The sequence below is a fragment of the Bombyx mori genome, chromosome 28 (genome assembly GCF_030269925.1).
Source record: "Bombyx mori chromosome 28, ASM3026992v2".
Taxonomy (NCBI): Eukaryota; Metazoa; Arthropoda; class Insecta; order Lepidoptera; family Bombycidae; genus Bombyx; species Bombyx mori.
This window is the reverse complement of record NC_085134.1, coordinates 1771191-1786004: the sequence shown is the minus strand read 5'-3', so window position 1 is coordinate 1786004 and position 14814 is coordinate 1771191. Positions and strand designations below refer to the sequence as shown.

Here is a 14814-nt window from a genome sequence, read left to right as displayed (position 1 = left end):
ACACAGTACAATTATTAGTGCTTCGCTTAGTAAGTTAACGTTATTAATCACATCTGTTAAGTGAAATTAATAATAAATTTTAGACGGTATTCCAATCGGCTGTCGATAATGCAATCATCGAAATAAAATAAAAATAAAATTGTAAATGGCAAACATTTATTTTAAGCATCAATAATAAATATAATATGAAATAAAAAATATAGAACTGATTTAAAATCAGTCCGTCATTTGAATATTAAACCACTAGGAAATAACAATGAAAATAAAAAATGCTAGCAATGTCATGATTTCTTAAACCAAATACACACAAACAAATGAATTAAATTTTAAAATTCAAATCAATTATAACATTAAAAATAAACTCTGTACTAAGCAACTCAGTGGATTATTATCTTTGCACAGGCGTCAAAAGCATATATGTGTTCGGTTTGAGTGTATTCTTAAAATGTATAGTACCTATTTATTGTTAGTCGAAAATTTTGCGGTTTGCAATTTTCCGTATAATGAGGTAGTAAAATCTTCAAAAATAATGTTTATAATATCGATTATCATTTTGTTTTTGTCGCGAATTAGTCTTGCGTTATGAAGCGCACGACGATCTCAGGACATATTGAGACATCGATCTCATGTAGCAAGGTATATTCGCGTTATGATGACCATGGCCTCCGATAACCATTGAAGACCAGGTTGACAGCAATAAAAAAGTCTTGCGTTATCCGACAGATAAGACAGAATAAAAACAAATTACCAGAATCGTATTCGAGAAAAGACGGTACTTTTAAAATATATTGTTACCACGATACCCTCAAATATCGGTAGCGTTTTTGGTTCATAGTCATTCTTAAAGATTGAATGCGGACATATTTAATAGTAACGTTATCCAATAAGAGAGTCAACTTCAAACGTGAGGTAAATATGGAATCGCAACTTTACGTTACATTGGGGCTGATAAGCCGGCTGGCAATCACGGTAGCGAGCTTTCACTAGTGGTTAAAAATCTAGAAACGAAGCTTTCACTAGTGCTTACAAAGCTAGAAAGCCTTCACTAGTGCTTACTAAAGCTAGAAAAAAAAACAGTTGCAATATAATTTTCTATTGTGTTTTTGTCAACTGTACTTGTTTTCTGTTGAATAGATCCTGGTGAACTGTAAGAAATTAAAAATTGAAAAAATTAAGTTCTTTTTTCACAATATCAAGTAAATGTCAAAATGTCATTACCAAAAAAGAAACAAAAGCGAAAGCTGATATTATAAGACACCAAATCGAGGGGCGAAAAATTATTTGGTCTAAGCGACATTTCGCATGATACGCGACATCTATTTTTGTAATTAAATGTGCCTTTTTTTGTTATTGGAACGAAGTTCCTTATCGCGCGTTGTGAAAGGAGGCAGACGGAAAAAATTCTTACGAAAAGTTGTCACGACACTTTTTAGATCCGTCATTCTGACCAATCAACGTGTAGGCGCTTATCGCGTGACATTGCTCGTATCCGATTGGTCCGCGTAATGAGTACAGTTTCTCGAGATAGCGTTTCAACAATAGTAATTTAGTTCATAGTATTGTTTTTTTCTTCTTCATAATGCCGTAATTTATTATTATAACTTAAAAAAATAATTACAATTCCTTCACTAGTTAATCGAAAGGAACTTCGTTCCATCCGGGTCTCCCTTGACACCTCTGAAGTTTTTTATATATCTTTTTCTAAATTTTAAATCTTTAAATTGCTCTCGTGTAAAGTCTCAAAAGTATCGCTTAAACCAATAAAAGGCTTTCAGGCATCGAAATCATTCTTAAAAACAAAAAACAAAAATGAAATACATTCGCGAGCAAAGTCAATGTCTATTGTATGTATGTATTTATTTATATATGTCATTGAATGCATAAAACAAAGTTACCATAATGGTAAGCAAATTGTACGGAATGAAGTTTCGTATATTATCTAAGCTGAGACCAGACCGTCGGGTACCGCTGCTCATTACTGCGACGACGGCCTACGCTTGCCGCTAGGGGCGCTGTTCTTTTTTTTTTTTATTGCTTAGATGTGTGGACGAGCTCACAGCCCACCTGGTGTTAAGTGGTTACTGGAGCCAATAGACATCTACAACGTAAATGCGCAACACACCTTGAGATATAGTTCTAAGGTCTCAGTATAGTCACAACGGCTGCCCCACCCTTCAAACCGAAACGCATTACTGCTTCACGGCAGAAATAGGCGGAGCGGTGGTACCTACCCGTGCGGACTCACAAGAGGTCCTACCACCAGTAAAACTGGTGGTTCCAACTGTATACAAATTTGAGTTAACTTTTACGCTATCGAGAGCGTTAAAAAACTCGCACTAAGAACACAGTAATGTGGCCGCGGCTTAACGGGATATTTTGACCACATTCTAATTGCGGTGTGACGTGCAGTGGCGATATTCTTTCGACATATCAGAGATTTAACGCGGGAATTATCACTAGTTCTTATTAACAGTCATTAAACATAGGAAGCAGGGACGAGACGAAAAGAAAATTACGTTGACCGATAGTGTGGACTCAGCATTAGATAGGTCATTGACCTCGACGTGACATACAGGGTGTGTAAATCACGAAATAGATAATTTCATTGTGCGCTTAAACTATTATAGTATAATAGAATGTTTTTTTTCATGTGGGGCTATATTAAACTATACACTACATTATACCTATATCTAATGCTATACCATAAAACTACGGTATGGGGTATTTACTGTAAGGCACTGTGTCCTATAGGACGGCGTTACCGAACTGTTTGAATTCACTACACTATTTTAACGATATTAAACCATAAATGGAATACATTAAAGGTCGATTTTCAAAATCTTATGGATATACTGGGTGTTAGGAGACCGCTTCCGAAAACGAAGACAGACGATAGTACTAATGACACCTTTGACGATGGGACGGAAAAAAATCGATCCTAATTTAAAAAAAAAACTATTTTAAAACGTTTTATTAGCATTATTTACGTCCCATAATGTTAAAAAAAAACCAGCAATGAAACACAAAATCAGAAACAGCTGATGCTCGGGGTCAACGAACGCGCGGGCGCGGCGCTGATACCGCGCTTCCCAAAATTTACAACTTTGGAGGTACCAATTTTTTGGTTTCGGATGCGGTTTCCTAACACCCAGTATATTATTATATATTTTTACTAAATCTATTAGAGAAACGATCACACGAACAGGCTATTAAATAGCTCATCCGGCAGGATTCCATACTGTTTATTGTGGAGGTCAAACTATTGGTGGGGCGTTAACGCCTCGATTCAACGCCTCTAAACCAGTGACACTCAAAGTCTGTAAGAATTTTTGCTATTACGGGTACCCTGAATATCGTCGCCAATATTGATTTATTATGAATTATTAAAGTTTCAATGATGGGGGTCCGGGATATTTGAAACCGAAACAGGAAACTGTGGTGCCAGCCAGTGAGGGTAGATCTAGGAAGTTTAGATACGCTATGCAACTGCAATTTAGTTTTGGTCAAAAAAGAAAACCACTGTCCCTTTGAAATTACATAAAATTTCAACAAAAATACATTATGAATTGACGATATTTATTTTGCTGTCATATTAGAGACTAATTCAGATGAAACTGTTTTATTTATTTAATAGATAAATATTAGTACATGCGTATCATGTGATTCTATGGATCCCCAAATCAATTCTTTAGAATTATTTTTATGGAGAACTTTGAGAGCCACCGGCCTAAACGCGAAGGAACTACTAATTTTATTATTTATATGTATCCCCTGTCCACGCAATGTACGACGTTGTTGGCTTCTCTCAGCCTCGTTTCCTTAGTTTTAAACGGTTTGACCTGCCAGAAATCGTCTATGTTAAGTTTCTCTTCGCTCTGTTGAAGAAAGAAAAATATGTATTAGATTGGTGTATTAATTAGGTAGCAGAAAATCTTTTCGCGGTTTTTTATTTATTGCTTAGATAGGTGGACGAGCTCACACCTCGTCACAGCAGAGTAAATGCGCCACCCACCTTAAGATATAAGTTCTAAGGTCTCAGTATAGTTACAATGGCTGCCCCGCCCTTCAAACCGAAACGCATTACTGCTTCACGGCAGAAATAGGCAGGGCGGTGGTGCCTCCCTACCTCATCCAGGTTCTGACCTCGGAGGGGATCGGACGTCGGGTGTAAGAGTTCAGGGGAGTCGTTTAGTGGGTGGGCCCTAAAATCCTTGGGACCGCGGTCTGCTCACAACACCATGCAGATCGTTGAGTCTCACATACCCCGCGCGCCCCTTTTGCGCGGGGACCTCGTAGGAGGTTCGGCCCCCTACCCGAAAAAAAAAAGTTTGGTGGTACCTACCCGTGCGGACTCACAAGAGGTCCTACCACCAGTAAGCGGATACGTCTAAACCTAAACAAAAGTTACCTATTTTCCAGTCGATTCTTACCTCCATCTCCATACTAACAGCATCTTCGGGCGCCAAGACGATGAACGGGGTCGATTCGAAGCTAAAACCTAACCCGAAGTAAGAGTATTTCTTGATTTCTTCCATGAACAATGACTTAGGGTAGATCTTATCAGGATCGCTACCTAAGCTTCGAATTTCTTGCGACAATACGTCGTAATAATAGTCAATGAGTTCATCGTAGTGTTTGTCCCTTAGCTCACGAGTTGTGCACGCGTAAACAAAGAAGGAAACATCTAGAACCGGCGAGGCGCAGCGCGTCAGTTGGAAATCAATGATTTTCGCGTCAACCGGCCGACTATCAACGTATTTGTATAGGAAATTATTCGTCCAGCAATCCCCGTGAGATATGACGCCGGTATCAAGAGTATTCGTGGCGGCATCTACCATCTTCTTGTATATTTCCGGTACGGCGAATTCCTTGACCTTCTCCGAGTATATCGAGTTAGGATATTCCTTTTCGACAGCGTCTATCGCAATGAACCGAAGCCGATCCCAAAACTTCGAATACCAGTCCCACAGGCGTTCGTGGTAGTACGTCTCTAGCAATTCTTTACGAATCCTCTCGAACTCATCCGGTTTTTGGTCTTTCATTGCGAACGATATAGCGTGGAATCGCGCTAAGACCTTGAACGACAATTTCGCGTGGTCATAATCTATACCTTCCTGTCTGACGGCACCGCCGTAATCATATATCGATTCGTCTTCCAAACAAATGACGTCATGGACCCCGTCGACGTATGAGAATAACAATTTCGGGCATTTGTCGAACGGTTCATTGGCGCTTTTTGAGGCTCGGAACTTTGATAGTTCAGGTAAGACTTTCTCGTAGAAACTGATCTCGTTATAGAAGAACTCATTGCTGCGGAACGTCAAGCGCCTAGATACGTTTTTTGGGATGCTCTTTAATACGCACTGGACGTGCTTCGACTCTTTGTTTGAATTCAGGCCGTAGATTTTGATGCGAATCAACTCGCTGAGGTAGGAATCACCCTTGCCGGTGTCGCCGACATACTGAAACCGTTACTTAAGTTTCGATTAATTGATAAACATTGCTGGTGTAAAACTTAAAACTACCCAATTTTTTTTTAGATGGCCGATGATTCTACGTTCGGCGTGCTATTAAGGACTTAACCGGGTAAGTGTGGCTCCTAGAAGTGTTCAGTCTAATTTGTTCTCTTAAAACGACTGGGAAGATTGGGATTCTTCCGAGCCTAGAAGCGACAGGTCTGCGGCAGATATAGTCAGAATGCTGATAGCGGAGTCAACTACCACTAATGATAATCGCAAAAATTTGTGAGGCTTGTTTATTAATATACGTCGCGGTATTTACGTTGGGTTACTTTTCGACATCTTAAGCTTATAAACCCAAAACGATGATGACCCTTAGATGGTGAGGTTCAGCAGCCACTGGGCCCATAAGGCACGAAGTTAAAGTTCCAATTAAAGATAAAGAGCAACTTGGATATTATATATCATTACCTCCCAATGGGTGAAGGTTGTTTCCTCACCGAACCATTTGGTTAGAGATTCGTTCAGTCTCTCGTTGGTGATGAGAGGAGACACGCCGGTCAACGTTTTGAAGTCGTCTGCCATTTTGTTTTGCCTGTCAAACAAAAACATACTGCAATCGAAAACGCAAACTATTGTAGCGTTTATGAACGCACATTTTTATGATGTGTAAGCCGGAACGCACGAGATGTGGGAAAAAGAATATAGTCTGTGACAGGGGACCTTTTTACCGCCAAAAAATTAAAAACGTAAAATAATTTATAATGTGTTTAATAACTAATGTAATATAATTACTTAGAATTGTTTATGCCACTACAACAATAAATTTCTATTATTTCAACTGTGGTGTTAATTACATAAAACACGACTTTACGGCGAAATAAAGAAGGGACTCTATATGGACTCCCTCACTATTTTTTACGTCTATTTTTTACACGAACGAAAGCTATTCAAATTTAAATGTTTATTAAAAAGTTTACCGTTACAGGCTCTTCTGAAGAGTTACAACAACAACCTTACCGCTCAAATTCGGAATATACTTTAGAATCTGATAATGTATCGACAGGAGAATCAAGGCTTCTAATTTTCAACCTCATTAGAACGTTATTATCCTTCAATAACGTTATCTATCTGTAGATATTTCAAATGTAATTGGATTCGTGGCGAATAAATTAAAGATGCACTGGACAGTAATTTAATTGTTTCATCTGAATTTCTTCCTTATTTTTACAACTAAACTTAGAAGACGTCTCTTATTCACATCGTTCCATCTATTTTGTTTTCTTTTTCTCTTTCTGAAATCTACTCTCACTAACACTTTAGCGCTCCGTACCTTAATCTTCATACATTCGGTTCTTACCTATCTATATACTAATACGTGAAGCAAAAACTATGTATCCCTTTTTACGAAAATTGTGCGGACGGAGGAGTATGAAATTTTCCACACTTATAGAGAATATAGAGAAGAAGTGCACAATGGTAATATTTTTTTAAAATAATGCAAAAAAGATACATTAAATCAATAAAGAAAACATTACACACCCTACATACCATGTATTTGACGCACACACGCATGCATACCATTTATTGTCAAACTTTTGTTCTTGACGTTTGTTGTCAAATTGAGAATAAATTAAATATTGTTTGTCTTTGTTAATATTTTTTATAGTGTAGTCTTGGCGAAATTTGTGATTATAGAAGTATAAAATACAATCATAATAGTGTACAAACTTACAATTCCAATTAATTATAGTCGAATTTCGACTACTGCGGGACCTCTAGTCCTAGGTTAATGTATATAGTTTCCAATATAAATGTCTTTGAGTAAACTATTTCAAAAATAGCCGTATTTACTCCGAGACATTTCTTTTTTTAATTCACTTAATATAAACTAATGTCCATTCGTAGATATAAACCCGACCGTATCTACTGACACATAAAGATTAATTTTATTTAATACATTCGCTCTTTTGTTACGTCGTTGGCATAAAACAAAAACTGACAATATCCAAAAAGTCTTTAACGATTCCACGAAGCTCGTCAATAGCACGTACGTTTGACAAACAGACACGGAATAAATTTCAATTAATTGATAAGTACTATCTGAATTGTAACGTTCCCAATATCATATATTATATTGAAGTTTCCTGTCCATTCACTGCGTCAGTCGAGAGGTTATTGACCCGGATCACAGTGGCATTTCTGGGTCGACTATGCGGTGTAATCTAGTTTAGCACTGCTTCATCTCTTTCTGTAGATATCGGGAAGGGCGACTAAGCCAATTCCGGAAATTCTGATAACGAATGAACGAGCAGCGTTCTCTAAATATTATACTAGCGCACTGCGATCACGAACCGGTATTCGTCTAGTGGTAGGTCATATAGTAAGCCCGCAAGGAAGAGTACCACCCTTCTCCTAGTACTTTTTTTTTTTAATTGCTTTGGTGGGTGGGTAAATGCGCCACCCACCTTGAGATATAAGTTCTAAGGTCTCAACTATAGTTATAACGGATGCCCCACTCTTCCGAACCGAACCGCATTACTGCTTCACGGCAGAAATAGGCAGGGTGGTGGTACCTACCCGCGCGGACTCACAAGAGGTCCTACCACCAGTAATTACGCAAATTATAATTTTGCGAGTTTGATTTTCATTACATGATGTTATTCCTTCACCGTGGAAGTCACACAAGGTCGGAGTCAGGATTGTTGAGAAATATTTGGTATTCGTGACAAAGAAATAGTCGCAGACATCAAGATACAAATGTTCGATAAGTATGACAAAAGCTTTGACATTATATAACTTGTTTTTTTTTTGTAGTATTGATATCGTATGGTGTGAACCGTGGACCCGTGATCCCCAGAACTTTGTTATTTTATAAAAGCTGAAAGTTTGTCAGCGCATGCTCCCAACACAGGTAAGAATGATGGACCATTATGAAGTTTGGGTTACCGTGGCTTTGGCAGGTACACAGGTGTGTAAAATACCGATCTAAATTCATTAAATAATAAAGTGCGATTTTTTGGTATTACCTTCAGAATATTATTTAAAATCACGTTATTCATCGCCAGACACTTTAACATCGTGTCAGCCCCTTGCCAGACTCCCATAATGTTCATAAAATTATAACTCTTGTACCCGTCCGCTTCGCTGGGCATTTAAAATTAACATTATTATTTCTCACCCCCACAAACATAATTAACGCCCCCGTAACTGGCGTAGGGAGTCCAACACTCATATAAATATTAGCCTATCCATTAAGTAAACTATTTTCTACATGGATACAAAGTTTCAAGTCAATAGGATGCATGGTTCAGTAGTTATAACGGAACATCCGTAAAAACCACTGTAGATTTATATATTAGTATAGATACTTGGGTAATAAGTAGATGATATTCCCTCATTAGCCAGAAATATTTGATAGATCCAACCCCTTGCCAGACAAGCATGTAGGGTAGTCAATATATAGATTCCCGCATTTTCGGTGGCTTCAGATTTACCGATGTGGTGAATCATCTCGTGCCTTACGAGAGCAACTGACCGAGGTCAGTCTGTTACATTCAGATCTTACGTTACCAAGACAAAGTTTCTTGAAAACAAATAGTTTCAGGGTTTTTTGACGATGCGCCAGAAACAAATATACTTTTTTAAATATTGAATATAGTATTGTGCTTGCCTATTGCTGTTTTTGCCAAGACTATTTTTACTTTTTACAATTCCGGTTAGGACCGCAACCAGTTCTTCTCACAGGTTTATTTACAGAGAAAAAAATACCCCCAAGACCCAAGCCGAACTAGAAATTTAAATTAATCCTCTTCTATCTGCGCTCAGGATAAAGGGTCCGACCAAGATAATAATAATATATTTTGTGTCGTAATCGGCGTCTAGCAGTACTAAATTGACAACATCTTAAAAGTTTATTGTAACTACGCTGTAAGTTATCGTTAAATAGATAGTTACAGGTCAATAGAACGTGTTTAAAAGATAAGAGTTTAAAGATTAAATTTTATGTATAATAAAAATAGGACATAATTGTAAAACTGGTGGTAGGACCTCTTGTGAGTCCGCCCTGCCTATTTTTGCCGTGAAGCAGTAATGCGTTTCGGTTTGAAGGGTGGGGCAGCCGTTGTAACTATACTGAGATTTTAGAACTTATATCTCAAGGTGGGTGGCGCATTCATGTTGTAAATGCTTATGGGCTCCAGTAACCACTTAACACCAGGTGGGCTGTGAGCTCGTCCACCCACCAAAGCAATAAAAAAAGTTTTTACGCATATTACTTTTAAAAATGTTTTCAATTTTAAGCGTTGGAGGTTTTCTGAAGCCGAACGACGGTAGCAAGTGAACATTAGACGGGCCGTATAAACGACTACCTCCTGCAAAGCCAATATAAAAAAAAAACGTAAGATTTAAGTCCTTGCGCCCGCGGTCCGCTCCCAACATCTGCGGACCGTCCAGTCCCGCATAAGCCGCGCACTCCCTAAGCGCCTATCATACCCGATCCTGTGGACCGAATGGTAAACAGTCCACGTCGCCCTAAGCACGTCATTACGTATGCTCCCGATCCATTAAAGGTGCTTTTAGGTACCACAAGCACCAGTCACCATCATCGTCGAACCAGTCGCGACGAATGGCTCGACGAGTGAATGAACCCATAGACACAGCCCACTGAGTTTCTCTCCGGATCTTCTCAGTGGGTCGCGTTTCCGATCCGGTGGTAGATTCTGCGAAGCACTGCTCTTGCTAGGGCCAGTGTTAGCAACACCCCCGGTTCGAGCTCCGTGAGCTCACCTACACGTTAAGGAGAAGCTGAAATAGTCAAAGCTATCAGCATAGTAAAAAAAAGGCGCCTGACCCCGTAGGAGGTTCGGCCCAGACAAAGAAAGGTCTGAAACATAATTAACTAGAGCGACATAGAAAGATTCTGAAAACGCCTCTGTGAAACAGTAAAATTTTACGAATAACAAATTTGGTTAACGCCCACGTTCAATGACGAATGACCTTAAGCTTGTACTATTGTATGAAGGCCTTGAGTTTTGTTCAATCATAGAAGAGACACGTGGCCTTTAGTAATTGGCTCTATTGGATGTTGTAAAACCGGATGATACGTTAAAGCGTGTTTTAAAGGGTTAGATGCGAAACATGTTTTAAATTGCTTCTTTTTTTTTTAAGCAGCATTGTATTCTTTATGATAGAGGATTGAAATTTTTGTTTGACGTAATCAAGGCGGAAGTGTAAACATTATTAGTGGCATTAACTAGTTTATTATGTTCTGTACACAGATAATACAATCATATCGTCCATAAATGAGTTTCGTTCATTATTTTTATTTTAATGTAATACAAATTTTAAAAAAACATTACCCTGCTACAGGGTAAGTCGGGTAAAATATTAATAAAAAATCCGAGCCCCAAACTCGGAATTAAAATGGCAAAAAAATATATACTTAATACGGTATAAGGAACTGTTCTCAAAGTCTAAATATGTATATTTATTGATTGTTGTCCTATCTTATCTTATTTGAATTTTAGATCGAGTAGAATAGATTATAACGACACATTGGTACTAGTGGCGTTCTTTTTAAAAAGCGTATCTAATGATTAATTACAATTAATGAGATTAATTAACGATTAAACACATTTAGGAAACATGATTTTCTGTATATTTTAAATTAATCACAAAAGCTGAAGATAAAGCCGCACGCTAACCTAGATACAAGGTCTCTTGATTTTCATAACACCATTTAGTCGAAATTTAGAGTTACTGACCTGGTTGACTTTTTGGAATACTTATCGACTATAGACTGACCTAGGTTTTTATTTTTATTTAGGAAATACACGTATTTCTAACTAAATTTAATGAAAGATAAATGCAATAGAATTATACCATTCAAATATGGAAAACTTTTTGATTTGGATATTTTGAAATGAATATGATCAAGTTTTTTTAAGTAATTAAATGGAAGTTATGCTTTTAAAAATGATACGATTGTTTTCCTGCATTATGGGTAACAAACACAACAATCAAAACTACGGTAGGTAGTGGCTTGACTCTGCCCCTGGCATTTCTGACATTCATGAGACGGTAACCACTTACTATCAGGTAGGCCGTATGTTCGTCTGCCTACACGGGCAATAAAAAAAAACTGGCAAATATCTTTGACAAAGACACAATGATACCATCAAGTGACTATACACTATAATAATAAGGATTAATATCCCTTCCGAGCATTGAATTTCTGCCTCTACTGACCATGGTTGTCCCTGATAGTTTTCAGAATGCTCTTAATCTAGACTGTTTTTACTATGTTGTCAAGTCCATTGGTTATTTGATTAGATTAGGTTGGATGATTGTTTTTAATTTATTTCACACCACATGTATTGTTAAAATTAATAATTTTCTGGAGTTAAAAGCTAAGTAGAGTCCGTATAAGATTTGTGGCATGAAGTACCTCCAAACCGTTTCCATTTTGTTGGGTTTAGAGCAATATGTCACATTTTATATCACACATAATCTTTATACTACAGACACATAATTTAATTTATGCTTACATAACATAGTTATTCAAGATTCAATATTTGCTTCTCTATGTACATATGGTGGGTAATCAATGGAGCAGACATTTCTTGAGTTTTTTTTTTATTAATAATCAAGTAAACAAACTCATGGCTCTCCTGGTACTTGGTGGTTTCCACTGTACTACCACCAATCTTGAGGCATAAGCTTTGAGGCTCAATCTTATAGTGTTGACTACCCTTCAAACTAGGATGTATTACTGTTTTAGGGCAGAAATTGGCAGGGTAGTGAGACCTATCTATGTTGCCGTGTAAAGCACCAGTAAAATATGACATTAGTTAATTGTATATTGTGGTATTTGCCTATTTTGCTTTGTTTCTTAATTTTATTTAGCTCGTTTAGTTTTATTACTTAATATACAGTCAAACCTGGGTAAGTGAGAGTAATAACCAGGACCCGTCATTTGAAGCTCCCAAAACCTCTATTAGCGAGACAGAAACCTCTGTAAGAGTCTTTTTCCCTCATGGACCTCTGTAAGTGAGACTGCTACTTATCTATACCTCTATAAGCGACAGTCAAGCTTTATTTATTTATATTATTTAGGAGGAACAAATTACAAAACAAATTACAAATTTAACATCTGCTATTTTAAGATTCATTCTTAACTTTTGTGGAACTTCCTACAATTGTTTTTGTATTATTTTCTCGTCAATATTGAACCTATTCTATTTCGTGGAACTAAATAATGTTGTAATTTTATTGCATTTTTTTTTGAATGGACATGTGTGCCTGTGTGTCGGACTTACTCAGTTTATCGATAATCAATTGGGAAGAAAAGTTCTGTTCTGCATCATGTCAAAACGGAAAATTAAAGTACTGTCATTAAGTGGTAAACTTAAAATAGTGAATGCGTTTGAATCTGGAAAATCGCGAAAGGAAATCAGAGGGAGCATTAGCGAGAAACTCGGGTTAGTGAGAAACTTCTATAAACGAGAATGAGATTGTGCTCCCTTGAACTCTCGCTTATCCAGGTTTGACTGTATTGGTAGGTCTATTCAACTTATAAGCAAGCTAAAGTAGCAAGATTGGAGACAGCGGAAAGCTAAATTTAGTGTAGAGAATACCCAGTAACAAGATGGAGAAACAATATATGCCAAGTAGCATGCAGTGGAGTGGAGTGCCTTGAGAGAGATCTAAGTGGAACGGTATACTAAAATAGGCTGTTAACCCTTTGCATTCGAGAGATGAATTGCTCAAAATATGTGATAATCATCAATTGCTCGGGTGCAAAGGGTTAATAATGATGATAATGATGATTCAATTCATTTCTGACTTACTCATGTAGTGTTAACATAGTTGTACTGTAATTGACTGCAGACCATACTAATTATTTACTAGTTGCTCAGAAAAAATTATGGTTGTGCGTGTTCTTTACGTGAAATTAAAAAAAAACCGTCAGATTCCATCATTTAAAAATATTTTCGGGGCTAAGACTACATAATTTAGAACTTTGTGTTTTAGCGGATTACGAGTGAAAGGATGTGTCGGAAGCGCTGACTGGATGGGTCCATGAAAGGAAAGCGTCATGGTTCGAAGTAAGTAGGTACTTCCGATTTCTAAGAACCACTTGACACTTGACATTAACGTAGACGCCGTGGTAAACGTGTTCTTTGAACAGTTAAAATCTTCTGTTTTATAACTTTTCAATCATTTTAATTCACTTGTCGGTTATAAAAAAGTTTCGTCTTACATAATTATTTTCACGGAAATATAAATGTGTCATAGTATGTCGGTGAATTTACTCACCGCAAAAATAAGGTTATCTATTTTTTATAAAAAGGAAGTTTTATAGAAATCAATGCTTACCTTAAAAAGAATTTGAATTATATTTAAAAAAATCTCAGTTATTAAATAACGTTTTAGAATTAATAAACAACGAATTTTAAAACGTCTCCGCGTCGGACGTACTCACTGACTTTCTTTAACTCACTACAAGCAAACAACTCACTCTCTGCCAATATCTAACTGTTTCTGTCAAAAAAAAGACATCGAACGCTATTTTTATAGACGAGTATTTCGGCGAATTGCCATTGAAAAAATACGCTGGAAAAGGAAAATATATTTGACAACTTAGTGACGTGGTCAGTGATGTGAAGCTAGGGCCATGTTGACTTCTTTCTCACCATTTTACTGAGATCATTTTACATTTTATTTCATTGCAACTGAACTAATTTAATTCCTTAAGCATTTCATTTAACTTTCTGTATGACAGATGTTGCTTCACCATATTTTGCATTTAAATTAGTTTTTTGATGTGATTTCCCTTTGCTTGTCCAATTGGGTAAATAAAAAGTCTTATTGGTAAAATATTTTTTTTGGTTTTTAATTGTTTTGTTTTGTTAGTTTCTCTCGTTAGATTGATCTCTTTCTCGAGGTTAGGCAGGTTTAATTTCTAGTTAAACATGTGTCCCAGACGTACTGGCCTACAGCTATGAGCGTAAAACTAAGAATCTTTACTGAAATTGGCACTACATGGGCATTCGACATAATTTTTGTTTTGTCCATGTTCATGTTAAGGCCCATTCGGACAAAGGCCTACTGAGGTCATTGAACAATGTACTGAGGTCCTCCAAGGTCTCCAGCCATAACCACAATATTATCGGTAGAGTTGAGTTGCCTGAAGGTGAGTAATGTAATGATCGTTGATGTTGATGCCTAGCCCTATTTAAAACCATTCTCCAATGAGAATGGTTTTTTATTTAAAACCATTCTCCAATGAGAATAAATATTTAAAACCATTCTCCAATGAGAATGGTTTTAAAGTTTTAGGCTGGCAAGGTTT

General features: G+C 37.1%; 1 protein-coding gene across 1 annotated transcript; it reads right to left on the bottom strand.

Moving 5' to 3' along the window:
* Positions 1-139: 139 nt before the first annotated feature.
* LOC101744771 (uncharacterized) lies at positions 140-13584 on the bottom strand. Its single transcript, XM_021352831.3, has 4 exons — positions 13310-13584; positions 5931-6054; positions 4431-5462; positions 140-3875 (listed from the first exon to the last, which is right to left on the bottom strand). The coding sequence occupies exons 1-4, from the start codon at positions 13324-13326 to the stop codon at positions 3759-3761; spliced, it is 1290 nt and encodes a 429-aa protein (XP_021208506.1). The 5' UTR covers positions 13327-13584; the 3' UTR covers positions 140-3758.
* Between the last annotated feature and the right edge of the window lie 1230 nt (positions 13585-14814).

What these genes read in the sequence shown, in the direction of transcription:
- LOC101744771 (XM_021352831.3), bottom strand. An exon ending in CAACCTTCACCCATTGGGAG is followed by an intron (nt 5,463 to 5,930) that starts GTAATGATATAT and finishes TAACGGTTTCAG; the next exon opens with TATGTCGGCGACACCGGCAA. An exon ending in CTGTTAGTATGGAGATGGAG is followed by an intron (nt 3,876 to 4,430) that starts GTAAGAATCGAC and finishes TTTCTTCAACAG; the next exon opens with AGCGAAGAGAAACTTAACAT.